Source organism: Helicoverpa armigera, chromosome 21 (genome assembly GCF_030705265.1).
Source record: "Helicoverpa armigera isolate CAAS_96S chromosome 21, ASM3070526v1, whole genome shotgun sequence".
NCBI lineage: Eukaryota > Metazoa > Arthropoda > Insecta > Lepidoptera > Noctuidae > Helicoverpa > Helicoverpa armigera.
In genome coordinates, this window is record NC_087140.1 from 504,651 (window position 1) to 525,110 (window position 20,460).

At 35.1% G+C, this 20,460-nt stretch overlaps 1 protein-coding gene across 4 annotated transcripts in view; it reads right to left on the minus strand.

Moving 5' to 3' along the window:
- Positions 1 to 19,863, minus strand: part of LOC126056326 (casein kinase I) — a 30,027-nt gene extending 10,164 nt beyond the window's left edge. Inside the window, exons 1-4 of one of the 4 annotated variants that reach the window (XM_064039980.1) lie at positions 13,436 to 13,798; positions 7,410 to 7,516; positions 1,474 to 1,595; positions 284 to 478 (exon numbers count right to left, since the gene is read on the minus strand). In XM_064039980.1, coding sequence (XP_063896050.1) covers positions 284 to 478; positions 1,474 to 1,595; positions 7,410 to 7,516; positions 13,436 to 13,567 — 556 coding nt within the window. In that variant the 5' untranslated portion in view covers positions 13,568 to 13,798. Of the gene's footprint in view, positions 1 to 283; positions 479 to 1,473; positions 1,596 to 7,409; positions 7,517 to 13,435; positions 13,800 to 17,669; positions 18,056 to 19,636 lie in introns of those variants that run through there. The other 3 variants (XM_064039978.1, XM_064039979.1, XM_064039977.1) reach the window with 3 other exon arrangements.
- Positions 19,864 to 20,460: the final 597 nt, after the last annotated feature.

Sequence of the window (20,460 nt, forward strand, 5' to 3'; positions counted from 1 at the left end):
TATATTTCAGAAACAATTCACAGAATATTCAAATTAACCCACAGAAAGGCTTTCCAAGTTTAATCAGCAATTTAAAACCAAGACCTCACACTTTTTAGTTAGTGTTTTACTGCTCCTAGCAGTTTCACCCGCGTCCCATGGAAAGTACGTCCCGTTACCCGTATAAAATATAGCTAAAATTTATCTAAACCAACATCCGCAACATATGTAAGCGCCGAAATTGCGCACGTATAGTAACTACAATTTAATTTAGATATACAACCTATTTTTATGATCAACTCACCAGTAAGATTCTTATCCTCGCGATATGAGATGTGAGCACGCGTGCGAAGGTCCCGGAACTTCTTGGCGAGACCGAAGTCGATCATATAGAGCTTGTTGCAATGGCGGCCGATGCCCATCAGGAAGTTATCCGGCTTGATGTCACGGTGGATGAAGCACTTGCAGTGGATGAACTCCACGCGCCCGAGCATTTGATCTGGGGACCAAGAGGGGGGATTTGACGTGGTGCTCGCTTGTGTAGGTTGGGTAATTTGAGCTAGAGATAATGTGTGATAGGAGGCTAAGCAATGAACACAAAGAGATTGTGGTAAACTGAAAGTATTTGACACTTTTAACCAGCTGAAAGAGCAGACTTGAGGCTGCCAGTAAGTCAGTCTACTAAGGCTACTAAGGTATCTTCATCTAAATCTTCAATTTATGACAATTTAAAATGAATAGTTAGAACTTAGTGAAAATTACCTTGATAGTCCGATGTGTGCATAAAAAAAAACAACAGTAAAGGAAATGAGTAAGACGTAAATAAAAAAAATTATAAGTTAAAAGCATTGTTTTGATCAACAAGGTATTATTTCAATTAGCCCTGCACGTTTTGTTTTGTTTGAACGCTACTTAAAAGATTACCAAGAAAAACAAGTCATATAATTAGCTCTTTTAATGCTAATCATACGTAATTACTTCAAACAAGTTATGTAAACAATAGCGAATGTGTATGAAAAGAAAAGTGAACATAATCATTAGCATAGAGTGGGTACTTATACGCCTAATTATATCTCATTATATTTCAAACAATTATACATTAACTTCTGAATATACAACCTTAAGAAGCTAGCAAGAGATCTTATTTTCGACGAATACAAGTCATTTAACAGTCGTTTTGGGTAGTCAGAAGCCAGTAAGTCTGACTTCAGTCTTACCTAGATGTATTGGGTTGCCCGGGTAATTGGGTTAAGGGAGGAGGTCTGATCAATCCCTACTTATAAAACACTGGTACTCAGCTGCATCCTGAGTACCAGTGTTCCAGACTGGAAGCCGACCCCAACATAGTTGGGAAAAGAACTGGCCAGTGCGAGGAGCAAGAGACAGCCCTTTGTCATCAATAGAAAACACACTTATATTCCAGGATTTGAGCCCCAGTAGAATTTTCTAGAACATTCTAAAATCCCTATGGCCAAGAATACTATGGATACAGACCTGCCAGCATAAGAACAGTCTTGATGGTGAACTGGCGCGAGCAGAAGTTGAAGAGGTCCTCCAGTGATGGACCAAGGAGGTCCATCACCAGGATGTTGTGGTCCTTTTCGTAGCCGTACCATCTGCAACAAGGAACAACCACATTGGAGAATCTGTACTAAACCAAATATAATTAAGAGGAAATATTTGTTTTGTACCTTAAGAGCTTCGCAACTACTAAACTGATTTGAAATATTCTTATTCTGTTAGAAAGCTACAATATTGCTGAGTAACATTGGCTATATTTTATATGGGTACGGGCAGTAGTTCCACCGGAACGCGGGTGAGACCGCAGGAAAACAGCTAGTAAATATAAAGCTAAAGAGTGTCATTGTTTTAACGCGCTAATTTCAAGAACTGCTGATCCAATTTGAAATATTGTTTAAATGTTAGATAGCGCATTTATCGAGGAAAATAATACGCTACTTTTTATCGGGGTGTGTGGAGTAATTCCCACGGGAGTGAAATCGCTGGCGGAAGTTAATGATAAATGCTATCAGCATAGTATATTAATCATCATATTAATTGGACATTTTAAGTTTGATTGTTTTTGTGGTTCTGAAGGAAAGAAAGTTTTTGATTCTTGATTGCAACCGACTACCAAAGAGAGAGTTAGCTAATCATCGTTTTAATAATTAAACATCCTACTGTGATTCCTAATGTACCTGAAACACAAAATACTTATGAATGATGAAGGTAACCGAAAGCATAAACAACGTGAGTTTTTTCTAGAAAATTTCATGTAAATTAGTACCCAGAGCGGTGCAAGGTTATCGCACTAGACGAATTCAAAACAGTAGCGAGTAAATAAAACTAGCTTTGAAGAACAAGATGAATTCGAAAAACGTGGAGAAATTAACAAGGCTAACGTTTTAATTTAAATTATTGGTTCCGAAACAAAAACTGCAAGACTTAGCATTAGGTTTTATAATTAATCTAAGCATTTCAATATAATTATGATCTCTGTCTAGACTAGAAACTACAATGTATTCATTATCAAGAGTTGACACCCACAGTCGCGTGTCTGGTCATTTTAGGAACTGCGCGCCTCAAGCAAAATACGTTACGCGAAATGCAGTCGTAGAAGCGACGTTGCCAGACCGTCGACAGGTTATGTTTCAATACAATAATATTGTTCCAGACACAATCATGTTGCCATTCTTACGAGGACTGGATGTTCTATAGTACGTCACTTCGTTTTCTCCAAAGGTCTGAGGGGGAAATACTGTTTTGGGTATCATATGGTGTATAGAATTTGGAGATGGGTCTAGTGGGAGGTGATCTTTTTCCTAACGGTAAAAAAGATCTTGACAAAAGCGAAGTTAGAAGATCAAAACAAATATGGTACCGTAACACCATAAACACAACATCGACACAGATGAAAATAGTTAACTCCGACGACTCCAAACCAAGTATCGAATTTTCTATGCAAAATGGCAACCAAAAGTTAGCAACAAAAAATAAAGTATTTCCCCCACGTTTAATAAAACAACGGGACCTTGCGCAAATCTCAGCGGAGATCATTTTCAGGGCTTCGTACTTTTCCAATTGCGCAAAAGAAAGTGCCTTGAATGTTAGGGGAGGGCTTTGTCTGTCAACGTGCTGAACTTTCCGAGAAAAATGTTTGTATTTTCCTCTTAAAAAGGGCATTGCAAAAAGAGAGGCAACCACTCAATCATGCAACAGTTCGGCGAATAACTAAAATGGTAACCAAAATACAAGTAATGCGAATTCATAAGGCGTAGGCAGCTGTCTAACAAACACTGCTACATAAGCAGAGTTGTTCTTGAAACTCGACACGATTGCGGTTTAGACGTTCGCATTCATGAAGATAAGAAGTTATTATGAACATAAAGTAAAGCCGGAATCAGAACGGTGGCCGATACTAATATTTGATAAGCCCTACCCACGAATATCCGTCTGGTAATAATATATCGCACGCAAGATTGTTGTAATCCTTTGAAACTGTCATCGGGGGATCCCTTTTAGGGCTTCCCGTTACATTTTCCTCGTTTTAATCAAAATTCGCGAGAAACTCTGCGGTGATTGTTAGAAAAACGTGCAGATTTCATGTGCACAATTTCATGGTAGGTGTGACGGGGCGCGGCGACGCGTAACGAACGTTTAGGCGGATGTAAAACTTTTCTCCGCAAACAATGTAATGCTAGTCTAGGCTGCGTTCAATTGTAGGCAGACGGTGAGTAATGATGCGCTGTTTTCCTATTCCGTTGTTTATTTTAGGAAGCACACTGTATTGAAGGATAAACATTAGCTGCGAACATGCTAATATGGTAATCAGGTGTACAATAAAACTTGGTTTAAGTTATCTATCAGTTACATGCAAGACATGTAGAATAGAAAACGCAAGTCTTGATAACTGTACTCAGTACAATCTAGGTTTAAAGATCATTTCGTCACGTTTGTCTTTGCCATACTGCAGTCCAAATAGTTTGATTTATCATTTTAAGACGGAATAACAGCTATTGCATTGGCTTTATCAAACAATCAGTTGATAAGATGCGTCTCACAAACAATGGAAGAAAAGACCAGTCTTCCAATTGTAAACTTTGCGTGGAGCTGACGTTTGTTTGTTATTGGTAATCTTCAATACAGAACAGATATACACATACGTACGCACAATAATAAGGAAGTTCCGAAAAGTAATAGAGGAAGCGGAAAACATTATGGTTATGATACGCAACCAAGATCATAATATCTATTATTTTAAGGCGAACCGGACGACATAGAACTACCCAATATCAAGAACGGAACGAAGTTTAGAATATCTCGTATCAACATCAAATGCATTCGTCTCCTAAAACCACTTCGAAATAATTATCAGATTACTTTCGTGGGCAAGTTGAATAGGACCAAAAGTGGCAGTTTCTCGCCAGACTTCGCAATAGCGTGTAGGTAGACCCAACCCGTTGTTATTCAAATTGAACGCTGCAACGAAGGTTGTGCTCATGTTCAAACTAATAGTGTAATAACCGCACTCCTAACAATGATGTGACATTTCATAAGTGAACTGCGAACATCTATTCATTTCAGACCTTGGCTCTACGTTTTTATACGATAGCTGTTGCTGTTATAGCAAGATTGACCTTCAAAATGTCTGGATTAATCGTCTCGTCTCAGATATTGTAGCAAAAAATTATGTCAAGTATGTTTGTACAATAGTAAACGAGTCTGTTTGTAGTTTTTTGTAGATGGAGCTCTGCGCGAAATTGTGACGTGATCAAACCATCAAAATTACCGTTATCTTTGATTAAATGAGTCGCGGAAGCTTTTGAACAGCATTTTATTTCTATTAATTTATGTATTTGAGACAGTTTTCATTCTTGTTTTACAACATTAAACATGTCTTCATTAAGTTTCATTTGAGAGAGTTTCTAATTTGCAAAACATGTTTTGGTGTCGTGGGTAGCCTCATTACATCAGTGGCCGTGCTTCAATATTACGTATACAGTCAAAAGTGCGACCTTTTAAGCTTGGTTCAGACAACACTTGTCTCCAGTCTTTTTGCTTAAATACAAATAAAAAGAGGTTATTACTACTACGGTCGACAGGATAGCCTTAACTGCCTTCCGAAAACAATTTGTTCGTGACGTATGTAGCCGCCATTAAAGAAAATCCGTGAGTACCTGATGATGGCGTGCTCCCATTGATTGATGTTATAAAGGCCATAAGTAATTTATGGGCGTAACTTATGGGGCATGACGGTTGTGATGATAAGTAACTTTGGCCTCATTCTTAGCAGTAGGTCAAATTATGTTTGTTTATTCTTGTGTATGAAATCGATTAACATAATTGTCTTGGCTACCGCTAAAGAGTTTACAACTAGAACTCAAAAGTAGTGAAACAGTCATCAAACAAAAACTACTCGAAGACACTTTATTTCCAAAAAATGCGTCAAATTACAGCGAAGTATGATTCACTTTACCGTACATAGATAAACATCTACAACAAGTGACAAGCACATTTCCTAAACTCCTGAACCGCTAAATAGAACGTCAAGAAGAACAACCATAGTCTCACAGAACACTTTCAAAAATTCAGAACTGTTGCCAAAGCCTCACAGGCCATAGAATCGCATTCGCGTCCACGTAACGCGAAATTGCCAGTTAGGTAACAAACTTTCTATGGTTTATAGTTGTAAAGAACTGTTATAGCTCGTTGTATATCGAAATCTGATAAACCTTGTAACAATTTAACATTGAATTGAGGTCAGGTTTGATGTGTTTCGAAGGTCCTAGACAATCGATTGAAGGACTTCTACCTGTGGAGAATATTTAATAAGCGAGAGCAATATTTTGTTCACTAATTGGAAAGATGGATCTGTGCCAATGTTGTGGTGATAAATAGGGGCTTAAAAGATACGGTGATGGATATGTTGTCGACGCCGAGACAAATATAGGTTGTTTGTTTATTTTGGTTTAATACACACTCGGAAGCAGCATTCGGGCCGGTTACACAAATGTTTATATCATAAAATTATTGCTAACTATTTCTATGATATGCGAATTATTCAAATGCAGGTAGCTAATTTCATGTATTTGTATTAATTTATTGAAATTGATCGTAAACGAGTTTTTTATTGCATTACGATACAGATAGTAGGTGCTATAAAAAGCTTGTTTAAATATGAAAACCGATATTTTGCATATTAATTTACAGACTGACAAAAAACTACTTTACAGACTACATTTTTTTTTACTTTTTGAATCAAAACTCAAAACCCACGTGTTCAAGACTGTCTTGAAGCTACACGGGCCACACTTTGTGCCGATGCCCAAATAGAGTCTTAGTATTAGGTCAACCGGATACTATGGTCCCGTTTTTGTTATACATTTGAGTAGTCCAAAAACGTTAAAGTATAGACTGCCTTGTTTGTGTTATGATGATTGGAAGACCGCCTGCTATGCACATTTTGTTATATTGGTTCTTTTTCATTTACTGAGATTTAAGGCCAGTGTTTTTAAAAAGAATCCCCTATTTTGGGAACTTCGGAAGCCTGAGCACTTGGACTGTAATTCTGATTGACCATTCGGTGAAGCTGCGAGCGAATTCTGGCGTATGAGATGCGATAGTTCATGTATCATCATCATCATCATCATCATCTTCCGAGCCTTTTTCCCAACTATGTTGGGGTCGGCTTCCAGTCCGTTAGTTCATGTATTGTGACTCTTAAATCATTAAATGTAACAGCACTTGTAATGTAGCTTTTATGTAAATACAGACGTTTACAGTAAAAACCGTTGATTCTGACCTAGCAACTAAACTTCGGTTTCGACAAACAACAGTTGTATGACAATCGCGATGCGGTTCACCGCTTCCTGCTGACGATTCAGCTACATATATTGACGTCAGATATATGTAGTATGTACTGAGCACGCAGGATTTATTTACTAACAGCGTACAACGTTTACTATGATGTTGTAAACAGATGAAGTTGTTTGTCGGATCTTCCTATATCGTTATGGATAAGAAAATTATAGATTCTCCATTTAGATACTCTTGAGAGACAAATGCATGTGTATGTGTTTAATAATATCCGCATTTAAAAGGAGAATATCCATCTTTTATTAAGTTATTTTAAAAGCTAAATAGATGACTAATATCAACTATGCCCGAAAAAAGTATTTAGTATTTGGCTTGGACATTAAAAGTGAGATCTCAAGTGTCGTATCTGAAATCGAATTTCAGCTGTAATGCTTGGTAATGTTGTTTTACGTTCCAAATGCACTTCACTAGTGCAACTCTCATGCTTAACCGTGCGCGCAACACGCTATAAACCACTTGTGCAAAGCTAGCTTTTTATTGTCGCAGCGCGGACTTCAATAACCGATCCAACAGAACAGATAGGTCACGCAGATTGTTCAACGATAGAAACTTACCTTATGTGTGGTATGCCGATGCCCCCTTGGAGCATCTTATACACTCTGCTCTCATAGAGAAGTTGGGGGTGTCGCGCTTTTATAGATTCTACCTTCACTGCTACCTCCTGTAACAATGGAGACACGTATTAGCACAGCGTATTACAGAAACATATTCCAATTTCCCATGTTTAATTTATTACACGCATATCTTCAGTACCAACTCTCAATGGTGTCACCCGCAAGGGTGGTGATTTAGTGCTCAATCCTTCTCTGAGTGAGAGGACGCCTGTGCCGAGCCATAGGATGATAAAAACCTTTAGTGCTAATGCCCATAATAATAACCAAAATTAGGGAGAAATCTGAATAGCCAGAGTAGTAAACCCATAACTTTGTAAAGTATCTGATAAATGATGGAAAACCCAATGCTGAACAAAGACGGGACTGTAAAACAAATTGTTATCAAAATTCATGCATTCAAGACCAAATTGCAACATCGAGGTCTCAAGACGCAACAAAGAACTCAATTGTGTTTACAAATAATTAATTTTCGAGCTTGTTTTAATGTGCCCGTAAAGTGGTACTGGTGGTGATCAAACCAATTACAAAGGCAAAGTAGGGCGCCGCGAACATAGTGATGTAATGTGGGTATTATCAAACCGAAACCATATCGTTAAAGTGCAGTGGAACCACGTAACTGCATACAATGTTACAGGAGATTATAAAAACTGAATGGTGAAAGTACTTTGAAAGACTACCTACTACATTTAAAGGTGCAGTGGTGTTGTCATCAAACAAAACCGGCCAAGTGCGAGTCGGACTCGTGCACGAAGGGTTCCGTAAATTACAGTTAAATCAACCTATCTCAAAAACTATAAGAGATACTTTGATCAAACCAAAAATCGTTGAAAGAGTTAATTAGCATGCATCACCTCTATTTTTTTTAGAATTTTATACCCCGTAGTTATAAAAATAGAGGGGGGGGGACATACTTTTTACGACTTTGAGAGCTGATATCTCAAAAACCGTTCACTTTAAGAAAAATGTTTTTTAGAAAACTTTATATCATTTTAAAAGACCTTTCCATTGATACCCCACACGGGTATGTACATCGAAAAAAAAAATTTCATCCCTCAGTTACATGTATGGGGGGCCCCACCCCCAATTCTTTTTTTTACTATTTAGTGTCATATTTTTGTAGCGGTTCATACAACACATATTCCCATCAAATTTCATCACTGTAGTACTTATAGTTTCCGAGTAAATCGGCTGTGACAGACGGACAGACGGACAGACGGACAGACGGACAGACGGACATGACGAAACTATAAGGGTTCCGTTTTTGCCATTTTGGCTACGGAACCCTAAAAAGGGGTTTCATCAAATAAAAAGAGTTTTGGACGTTTCTATTATATTAAATGCATCGGGCTTGGGCTGCATGTATAACAAATAACAAGATATGCAATGAACAAGTTCGAGATCAATGCTCGTTTCTTATCTGTCAAAGAAGATGCTAGAAGGCAGATACAATAAATAGGTCTTTGGACTATAGCGGTCTTAGAAATAATTGCATAAACTTGACTGCGCATCTGCTAAGAAATTCATTGTACGAGTATCTATCCGTATCCTATGGGAACTACTGCGCACACAGTTTAAAAAGTGACCTATGGCCTTCATCAATAAGGAGCCATCTTAATTTTCAAATTGGCCCAGCATTTTTGAGATTACCGCATTCAAGCAAACAACAAAACACTTCAGCTTTATAAGTACAGATTTTGAGTCAAATGCAAGCATGTTAAAGTCAGCTGCACCGACATGTTACGCATGAATGAAACCGTCAATTTTCCCATGGGTATCGGGAACCAACAAAGGGTTGTTTCCACAACATCCCCTTGGGAGCTAATAATATCTTGAGATCAACCGGTAGCTTCACACTGTTGGACACAACAACAGCTGTTTTGTATTTCGAAGCTAGAAAGATGAATTTCAAGGGTAACCACGTATGTTCGATTACGTTTTACGTATTTTTTCTTTTGGTTACATAGAATTTATATCTCTAATTCTCTTGCTAAAGATAAATAAGCTTTTTCAAGAAATGCGAGAAACATTTTAATAATGAGGCGACTTTTCCTGATGCGTTGTTTAATTCTGTCAGTAAACAGTATATTTTTCTGCAAACAAACAACTGGATAATTAAGGAACCAGTTTTTAATATTAAAATGCGTTTTTAATGATTATCGTAACAATTATTAATACTTGTCTGTGTACGAGTCTGTCGGCACGCAATACGTATTGCGTTTTAGGGATTGTTCACACCAAACGTATTGTCCGCCGCTGACTGTGAGTATACTCACTGTCTGCCCCAGTGTGAACGTCGACTCAATCTGCAGTACGCGTACTCACCAAGCCGACAATAGGCTATAGCGTACGATGCGCTACATGTGTGAACAAAAGAATAGGCTCTTGTAGGTTCACACTAGATGCGTACGCTGAGCGGCTGACTATTCTACACATAAAAGGGCTCAGTATTTGAAGTTGCTCGTAGTATTTTATAAACGATAAAACTAGCGTAACTTATTTTTTTCAAATCAGACGTTTTACTGATATTTCAATTAAATGATGCGCATTCAGATAGTTGCCATTTGCGAAGCTCTAGAGGAAGACGAAAATAATAAAAAGAAGAGATTGTGGGTACATCCCTTAAATTTGAAGAGATGTTTTCTTGGTCAATTTCATACTTTATATTTCGAATATAGACTTTATCCAAATAAGTTCAAGAAATATTTTCGTATGACATTCGACGTAAAACATTCGATGAGTTACTATCTTTAATACGTTTAAGTTTATATAAAAGGGACACTAATTATCGACGTGCTGTACCGAGGCGCGGCGGTGCGTACGCGGCGGAGCGGCGCTATTCGGCAATTGCGTCCGCGTAGCCAATCCGCGTCCGCCGTGCATAGTCGCGTAGTAAAATAATCGGCCACTGAGAGTCAGCTACAACAGACGACGTAACAGCGTATAGTCGGTTCGGTGTGAACGACAATTTCAATATATATGGTAAAGCAATAAACTGCGTAACGCGCGCTCACAGTCAGCGGCCGACAATACGTTTGGTCTGAACGATGCCTTAGACGGTCCTACATGTTCGGTATGAGTCATAATGTTTTACGTGTAAGTAAGGGGAAGCTCTCGAATACTCTCGATTTACTTGAGCAAAAAAGAATATTTTTTTGCTCAAGTCGTTGTTTGTTTGTTTGTATTGTACAAGGCTCTGAAACTATTTGAAAAATTCTTTAACTGTTGGGAAGCTAGACTATTCCTGAGTAATTTAGGATATATTTTATCCGGGTACGGGAACAAATAACCCCCCGAGACCCGGATGAAAAGGCGTGAAAATAGCTAGTGTGAAATATTTTTGTCTAGACACCTGGGCAAGTTTTATTTACTTAAATAGCCATTTCAAACTATTTCACAAAAGCAACGCGCAGGGGTGCTTTATTTATAATCAAAGCGCATATAGTACATGCGATTAGATTCAGATAGACTCTAAATTCTAACGCCTTTTGACTATAATTGTACGTCTTTTCGCAATGCAAGAACTGTCACACGATATGTCGGTATGTCCACGTAAGATAACATATGGCTTACCACCTGTGTCCTGTCTGTAATTGGACCGTTATTTATAAAGGGCACCTGGATCACGTATTGTGGGAATGCAGACGTAGGTGTTTTTTTTTCACGAATGACCACAAGACTGGGATGAACAAGCGAGTATTCCCGGCCAATTGTTCATAGAACATTATCGCCTCTGCTTCGCCCGGTGTGTTTAATAAGTAAACATTCTTTGTTTTTTGCGAAATAAAAGACAAACATCCGAATTTGAGAAGCACCTCCGTTTTGGGAAGTCGGTTAAAAACAGACAGTCGCGGAAAGTAGCAAAAGTAAGATTATGAGTATACAATGGGTGTAGACACCTTTGCCAAGCCCCTTGTTAAGCAGAGAATGCAACACAAGTTTTAGAGATGCAATTTCTCAGAAGGATTAATTATATGTTATCTATATTAAAAAAAATGAATTGTTGTTCGTTAGTCTGATTAAAACTCGGGAACAGCTGGGTCGGTTGAGCTGATTTTGGTTTTAAAATGTTTGTAGAGGTCCAGGGAAGGTTTGAACGATACAAAAGTTCGCGGGATCAGCTAGTTACTAATAACGATTTGAATTGTGGCTAACAATAAGATTAAATAATTATTTTGTGAGCAATCCAAGTTTATTTGCCACAAACAAACATTTACTTAGCAATATAATGAGCTTACAATATGCAAGCATAGATAGAAAGATTACTTAAGAGTCAAGGTCTATTACTTTGGAACCAACTTCTGCCCACATCTTAGGTATATTGTATGCACAAAAATTGCAGACTTTTATTTACCAAGCAATAATCTAGCTTCTAATAAATGATATTTTGCCAAAATCTGAATTATAAACACTACTGAAAAACTATATTTCTTTCAAAATACAAAATAAAAAACGATAATACTAACTGGATGTCACTTAGAAAGACTATTTACGATTGGCAGATTTTATATGAATGTATTAAAAACATAATAATTTTCAATGTTCCACAAATACCTATGTTTTGTTATGCTTATGATGTAAACATACACATTCATAACAATTAAATATATTCTGCAACAAAGGTCAAGTTATTTATGTATGTAAAATTTCTAAACAATGAGATATGAAAACAAACAAGTCATAATGAATACAGAATTAATTTTATAATTTACGAATTGGACCATTGGTTATTCACTTTTATAATTTTTAGTATAGATATGACCACTATAAGAAATAATATGAATATGAAATCAGACTTTTTATTAAAATTAATCATCAATTTCTAGATTTAGATATTTTATTTTAGTATTAACATACTTTTAAAGTTGCACCTCTTATATAATTATTTAAATCTATGTCAGATAGCATAATCAATATTAGCATATATCTTTCTCAATGTGCAGTTTCTTTCTAACATTAAAGGAGGTAGAAAATTGAATTTTATTTTTTGATAATTTAATATGAATTTGATTAACATTCTATAAACATAAATGACCTAGATCTATGTGTTGTGTACAAATAACAACAAAGGTTTATAAATAATAGAATACACTATATTTGTTTTTTGATATGGAATAGTGACTGAGAGAAAAGCACCATAGCATAACACAATTTTTGGTTTATTTTATATACCACAAGTGCAACTGAAAATAATAACATTAGAGAAATGCTAACTGTAAGTTTTATAAGTCCACATAGACAAAACATTTTGTTACTAAACTTGTCCGAAATCTACTAGTGAGTGAAAAAACCAGTTTGTATACTTTGATATTGAGTATTGATCACTAAAAAATAATAGAGAATCATGATGCCTCATATATGGAAAGTTGTTTGGAAATGTACCTTGCTACACAATGAGTCATGCTCAGCCCTAAATATTGATATATGCCACAGATATGGCAATACTTAACAACATAAAAAAATTATGGTGAAAGAAAAGAGTTTCCATTTAAAATCATTGATTTGGAACACGTATAGAAGACCTTTGTTGCCTAACAGCTGGTAGTAAAAAAACATAAACTGCAACTCTATGAACTAAAACTCATCAGGGATATTTCACAATCAAACAACATAAACCATTGTTAGGAATATTGCAAACATAACAGTGGTGTGACTGCAAAAATAACGAATTAACATACAGCTAAAATGTTCCAAGATCGTTACAAAAGACCTCTCTCATACATTTTTGAACTAAAGGCGTATTTTTCAGACAATGTCCTAATTACGTAAATCAGCAAATGCTTGGCAAATATCCTGATGTATGAGCTAAAATACAAAATACTACTCAATACTGTGGTGATTACAATCAAAAATACGCCCAGACCGCCATTTTCAAGAACAAAAACCCCGAAATACACGGCCGTCTTGACACAAGAAATCGTTCGTAAGATTGTGTTCCATGAAAAATCAATATCAGAAATGTTATTTACCTCGCCATCGTTGACATTTATTCCTAAAAAGATATCTCCGAAGCTGCCACCGCCAATTTTGCGGATAACGTTGTATCTTTCATTTATAATTAAATGTTTCCTGGCTAACAACATGCGTTCGAAGGTAGCCATTTTCTTTTTCCTTCATCACTCGTTGTCACTAAAATTATTGGTGGTCCATCGCACCGAGTGAAATTTTAACACAACACTTAGTTAATTTATCGTTTATATTTGTACAAAATCACTATAAACCGTAGAAACACTACGAAAAACCACTGAAAATTATTTTATTACGAAGTCTAAAAAGGTGTCGTCAGCCTATTTCATGTGACGTCACAATGGCAGTGTTGCCAGATACCAGGTTAATACAAAACTACCATGATCGAACGCAGTGGTGTTGCCACCACATATTAATTTATTTTACCTGGTAGCTTTTTACATGAAAGTGGTTATCTATCTATAATTTTTTTAATATTTGGCTTTTAAACGAAGTCAATCATGCTCGTAAGCCTTTTTAAGTTTTTAATGATTGAAGAATAGGGAATGATTTATTAGTAGCAAGTATAAGAATGCAAGAACGTTTTGAACATTTCAGAAATGATTTTTTTTATAACCGTTTAATTGGATACAAGATTTGCAGACCCATACTTATTTTTATTTAATGTTAAAACACAAAATATTACACTGAAAAGATTAGTCATGGTGCTTATCAGTGAAATACTATGATAAAATATATTTTAGATTGCTAAGTAACTGATAGTAATGAAAATCTTTCGATTATCGTGGATATTATAAATAGAGTTGAATAATCAAAAATACGTAATTGATACAATATTTTTATATGAAACTATTCCGCTAATAAACAGTAATGCATCCACTGTGGATGCTACTTTCACTACCTAGATAAAGTACAGCCTATGTCACCCAGGGTAGCCTATTTATATGTTATATCATAGCTTTCCAAATGGTGATAACATTTTTCCAAATTGGTTGACTAATTTCTGAGCTTTTCACTAAAGAAAATTGTTCCTTTTTGTTGTTATATCAGTATAGAAGGAAGCATAATTTAATTGTCACACCAATTTTTTACTATAGTTCGGCCGTTCAGAGAATGCGTTCCTGACACATCGCGATTGAACTGACGACGTAACTTTGTAATGGCGTTGCAGTTACGATAAAAATATTTTTGCTGGTTGTTTACCGTTTTAACAATTGATGAGCAATAAAAGAACATTATTATATCAATAATCAATGAATGTTATAATTTTGTGCCAAACTGAGTGTCAAATAACTTGGTAAACAATATTTTTCTAAATCTATACTGCGCTATTACAAGGTTATGTCAGCGCCTTATATTTTGTAGTGCTGTGCTAAAAATAACAGGCAAGTATCTCTGTTCTTATACAGTTATACTTATAATATAAAATAATACGTTTTATTTTTCTTTTTAAGAATTTGAAAATAATGGACTATAAGATAACTTGAAATATAAAAATAAAACTATGACCAAACCGAACGCGCGAAAGAAAGTAGCATTTTTATATTTAGGTTGAAAATGGTAACCCCAAATGGCGTTATGGGCCGCCAAATCGATGAACTGGCTCTGGAGTACGGTCATCGTGTTCTAAGAATTCCACCGTATCATTGCCAATATAACGCGATCGGGCTAATCTGGGCTCAAATAAAAGGTTACGCCGCCCGCCACAATATTTCCCCGCCATTCAGCACGAAAAAGATGATGACACGAAGAAGCCTATGGGGAAGTCACAAGAGATGACTGGACAAAGGTTGAAATTTTGACCGAGATATCAGGATTGATTCTGTTATTGATAATAATATAATTATACATGTAGGCGAAGATGATGATGAAGACACCACCTCCTCAAGCGAATCGGAGTCTGATTAATATAACTATATTAATAATAATATAATCTATATTCTGTACGCACATTCAATTCAATGTACTTACTTTATTGCATAGAAATACAGATTGTAACTTTGTAACAGAGAATAAATAAAACAATTTTATTATATGAATATTACCTTTTTTTGGTTTCCACTTAAATAACTAAAATTTAAATTTTAAATGATTCCGCCAATTTAAAACGAAAATAATCTTAAAATAATGCGGCCGTTCATTTTGGAGGAACGGTAGTAACGAACTCAATGTTATGTTGTGCCCATCACTAGTCCTGACTAACTGACAGGTGTCAGGAACGCATTCTCTGAACGGCCGAACTATAGATATCATATTTTCTTTTTACTTTTCTTCATAGGAGACATATTAGAGTAGGTATATGATGTTAAAGAAAAGGGAATGCATTTTCATTTAATTTAGAAAAAGAGTAGACAGAAAATGTGAAACCTTCTTCCACTTTTATTAAATAGTGTCTTATAAGTGTAGAAGTATAGAATTTGCAAATGCCACTTGCAATAACTAAACGCATAGCTAAGCGGACAAATAGCTAGCACGGATAGATGGAAAACCACAGAAGTCTTAATGCAAAGAAGTTAAACAGACATCCATGTTTTAGGAAATTTTATACATAGAATTTTCCTTAACAATGTGTAATGTGTTTTTGACTTTTTTTGTAGCAACACCAGTAATGTCTTGGCAGTCAGATTCACTAACATCAACAACATTTGGCAATCGTAAATTCAGAAACTACAATGCTTTCAGAGAACTCTTAAATTACCCATCATAGGGATTTGAGAAAACTGGTACTAGGGCTTGTTGGGTGATTAAACCAGCTGGCAGCTCACTATATGAGAAGCCAATAGTAGGTTTCTATTGAAAATAATGCTAAACAACTTGAATTCCAAATTCCAAGTACCCTAAGTAGGTTTTAAAACTATTATCCTGTACGATTTATAAGTAATGGGAAGAAAAATTGTATTATGATTGTTTAAATGACTAGTTCTTTAAAGAAATAGATTTTGTAACAAGTATTTCCCCAGGCTGTGGTATAGCTGTCCAAGATAATTTTCTTTGTTTTACAGACATTTTATAAGTTGTACTGTTTATGTGAGTTTTTATATGAGTTGTCCTTTTTGTTCAGGAAACAGATTTCTATTGCCTAACTGCCAAACATGTGGATACCTTTACATCTACATATACTAATTTTATAAAGCTGAAGAGTTTGTTTCATTGCTTGACCATGCTAATCTCAGGAAGTATCAGTCCAATTTGAAAAACTCTTTCAGTGTCAGTCAATTTATCGAGGAAGGTTTTAGTCTACTTTTTAATCCGGTTTGTGCAAAAGTTACGATGGGATGCAGATGAACCCGCTTGCAAATCTAGTGTATTATATTCCCAAATTGCTCTGAGTTATGTACGGATATAATATGTACTTGTAAAACGATAGATTATATTTTGTTTTGTAGTAATATTTGCAATTGTTTCCAGTTCTACTACAGTTAAATATTGTGTGTAGAATAGTGTTTAGTAAAGTAGTTACAGCTTATAACTGACTATGTTTGTTTTATTGCTCCAACACAAAGACCTTGTTATTTTCAACAGTCATAACAATGGACATGCAGAAAAGATAAGAATAAACCTAATAATGACTGAAAATATTTGTAATATACCAAGATTCCTGTATTTCTCTATTATTCTAGCCAGTGACCCAATGATCTAGTTTAGCCAAGGTCACAGCTGCAACTATTTCTGTACTGATATAAAACCTATTTTTTTGCAAGTTTCTATGTATTTCTTGAAGTCTTAAGCATAAAGGTTTTTATCATTGTCTCTGTGATGTAATATTGACACAGACCTTATGATCCATTGACCCACTCACAAATATGGCAATCAGCATGAGTATTATGATTTTTATTGCTACAAAATGCTAAAATATAGTAATTTGTCCAGATAGCTCTCGAGGGGGTCATCTCCGAACAATAAACGAACATAATGAGGTGAAAGCTGACACAGACGCGATTTATGGTAGAAATCTTAACCATTGTGCGAGTACGTATTTCACGGAAATATTTCGTGTTGCAAGTTTGATTTGGCTAAAGATTAGTCATACGATCTCCAACGACCCTGGAAATATCATATCAATGTCCAATCTTCGTTTCCCTTAGTTAGTACGTCATAGAAAATAATCAACATGCACCCCCCTACCCGCCATAGAATGTGCCATCCATCGATGACGCGTGGTGGGCCTTCATCATTTGTTACGAAAATTAATGTAATCACGATTTACTAAACTATATACGAAATAAATCACATTACCTCGCCACTCGCGATGTTGATCGCTAAATAAATATCACCAAACGATCCTCCGCCAATTTTTTTCAACACCTTATATTTTCCAGTAATCAATATTTCCTTCCGTGAACTCATAAAAGTCGACATGGTTGCAGATTATTATTAATCGTCCAGATGAATGTAAAATATAACTCGAAAGCACAAATTACGCACTTTTAGAATAAAAACAATAATAAATTCACGGCTACATTTTACGAAACTGTGACTGAATGGAGGACGTAATGCGTTCGAAAAGTAGGCCACGCGTAAATCTCAGTACTTTCTTCCGATTAGAATTTTAAAAAATATTTGTGTCTCAAAGGTTTTTTAAATAACACAACAAATATTTTTAAAATTAGTGTGTAACTTTTGAAGTGAAAATATGCGTTGGATACTGATGCAACATGTTTTCTATTTTTAAATATCATAAAAATCAATAAAATATTGAGCAAAGAGGTAACCTCATCTAGTTTCTAAACGTAGCCATTTATGAATAATGTTGCCAGTTTCCAAAAATCTACCTTTTTTACTATTTGGTAGAATCTTAAAACAGAGTAGGAATATAACAGACGACCTATTTATTAAAACACAACTTTGTGTCTATAAGGATTTTAGTGGTTTCATAGGGAAAAGAAAATGTATGTTTCAAAAACATGATTCCAGAAATACGAGTGCAAAATTATATTATACATTTGTATAGTCCTATGTCCAACTATTTAGGTCTTAAGGTACTTACTTGTACCTACAATATAATTTTTACTATGATTCAATTTGTACATTTTTTTTTTTTATTAATATGGAGAATTTATTTTATTTTTATAATCTATTTCTACAATGTACACACTATACATATATACAAACTGTACATTTATCTGTGTCCTTGTAAAATGGACTTGGTCTCAAGTTATATTACTGCCAGGTTTCATCAAAATCTATCCAATAATTTAGATGTAACAGAGTAACAAACAAACATACTTACACATACTAACTTTTTCATTTACCTATAATATTAGTGGGATACTTCTTATTCCTAGATGTTTTATATTTATAATAATTCTTCAGGTACTGTTAAGTTGGCTGTTATCTGTTATCATATATAAAATTAAAGATATTGAGTCATCAGAATTATTAGCAGAGTGATAATTTAATTTAATCAGTAAGTACTTTTACCTTTTAGATTATAATGTTAACTCTTATCTATCAATACATCTTTTTATATATTTTATGAGAGATCTTAAAGTCATCTTTAGATAAGAACAATTGAAAATTCCTGGAGCTTGAATTGATTACCTCTTCACATAATAAGAAGGAGTAAGTATAAAAACACCATAAAAATCTTACAAAACATTGTGTAATCTTAGTAAATATATAAAAAGATCCTGGACTATTATTTCAGGGAGCTAAAGAACTTTAAATTCAGTAAATATCAAAGATATATTAATAGCTTATAATTCATGTTTTCATAAAACATAGTAGGTGTTTTGAGTTCTGTATTATTTATTAATAATATTTATTTCCTTTCCCACACATTCTCTTAAAGGGAATATTGGAAAGAAAACTCCTTTATGCATAGTTTATACACTGTTCTAGGTTGTGGTCCAGTTATCATTATGTTTATATACATGCCTATAAAGTATAGAAGTTGCAAAACTAAAACTTTTATTTAACTAGTGATAAACTGCAGCATGCAATATAAATGAACCCTCTAGCGACTAGTATTCACTGCCACGGTCGTCTGTCTTAACAATCACCGACGTATTCGTGATGTAACTAAGAATAAATTGATAATAGAGCGACTCAACCGTATGTAGGTTAACATTCAGATGCCCTTTGCATACCAATACTTTTACTATTTTTTTAACCACTCTTGCACAATTTAGGGACACGAAATTTATTGTACACACGGATTCTTAGTTTAGCTCTTGATTTATCATTAAAATGCAGCCACTTACCTCACCATTTGAAATGTTTATACCTAAATAAATATCTCCGAACGAACCCCCACCTATTCTTCTGATTATCCTGTATTTACCGGCAATTAATAACTCTTTCCTAACAGCTAATGCATGTTGAAACGAATTCATGGTAGGTTTCAGTTGGTCAGTCTAATTTAAATTATAAATTTTGTAAGGAATTAACACAAAAATACTTCAAATAAACACTCCGACACGCGAACAGCTGGGATCGGGGTTGCCAATTTTTTCAACATATAAGACACCGGTTCGGTCAACGACACCTTTAAATGACAGATAGTGTTTCTGAACGAAATCTCGGAAAGAAAAAGGAAGTAGGTATTCCTTCACATTTCCTTCATCAGAGAATGGAAATCCAGATTTGAAAGATCCAGATATAGCTAAATTATTGCTATGTAATGTGAGATTATTAATATTTATGCACGTGTCAAGCCACAATATGTTTTCCTTCACTAGTTGTCGTTACCTAATTTTACATCATAATCATTCATCAAAAGATGTTCGACAAACTAATGAAAAACTAAACAATATTATTATCTTCGTATAATTCTGGCTAAATTGGCATTTTATTTCACAGTAATTATCATGCAGATATTTTCCAATTATTTTGAGACGTAGAGTCAGATTGAAAGCGATTTTACTAGCGCGAATTTCAAACAGTTCATAAAGCAGCTGTAAACTTTTAGTCGTATTTTTTTAAATACCGTAGTCAGATGACGCACAAACGGAACCATCAAACATGATCAGTTCATCTTTCGTCATGTCCTTCCGAAAATATTGAGACTAGGTACATTATTAAAACT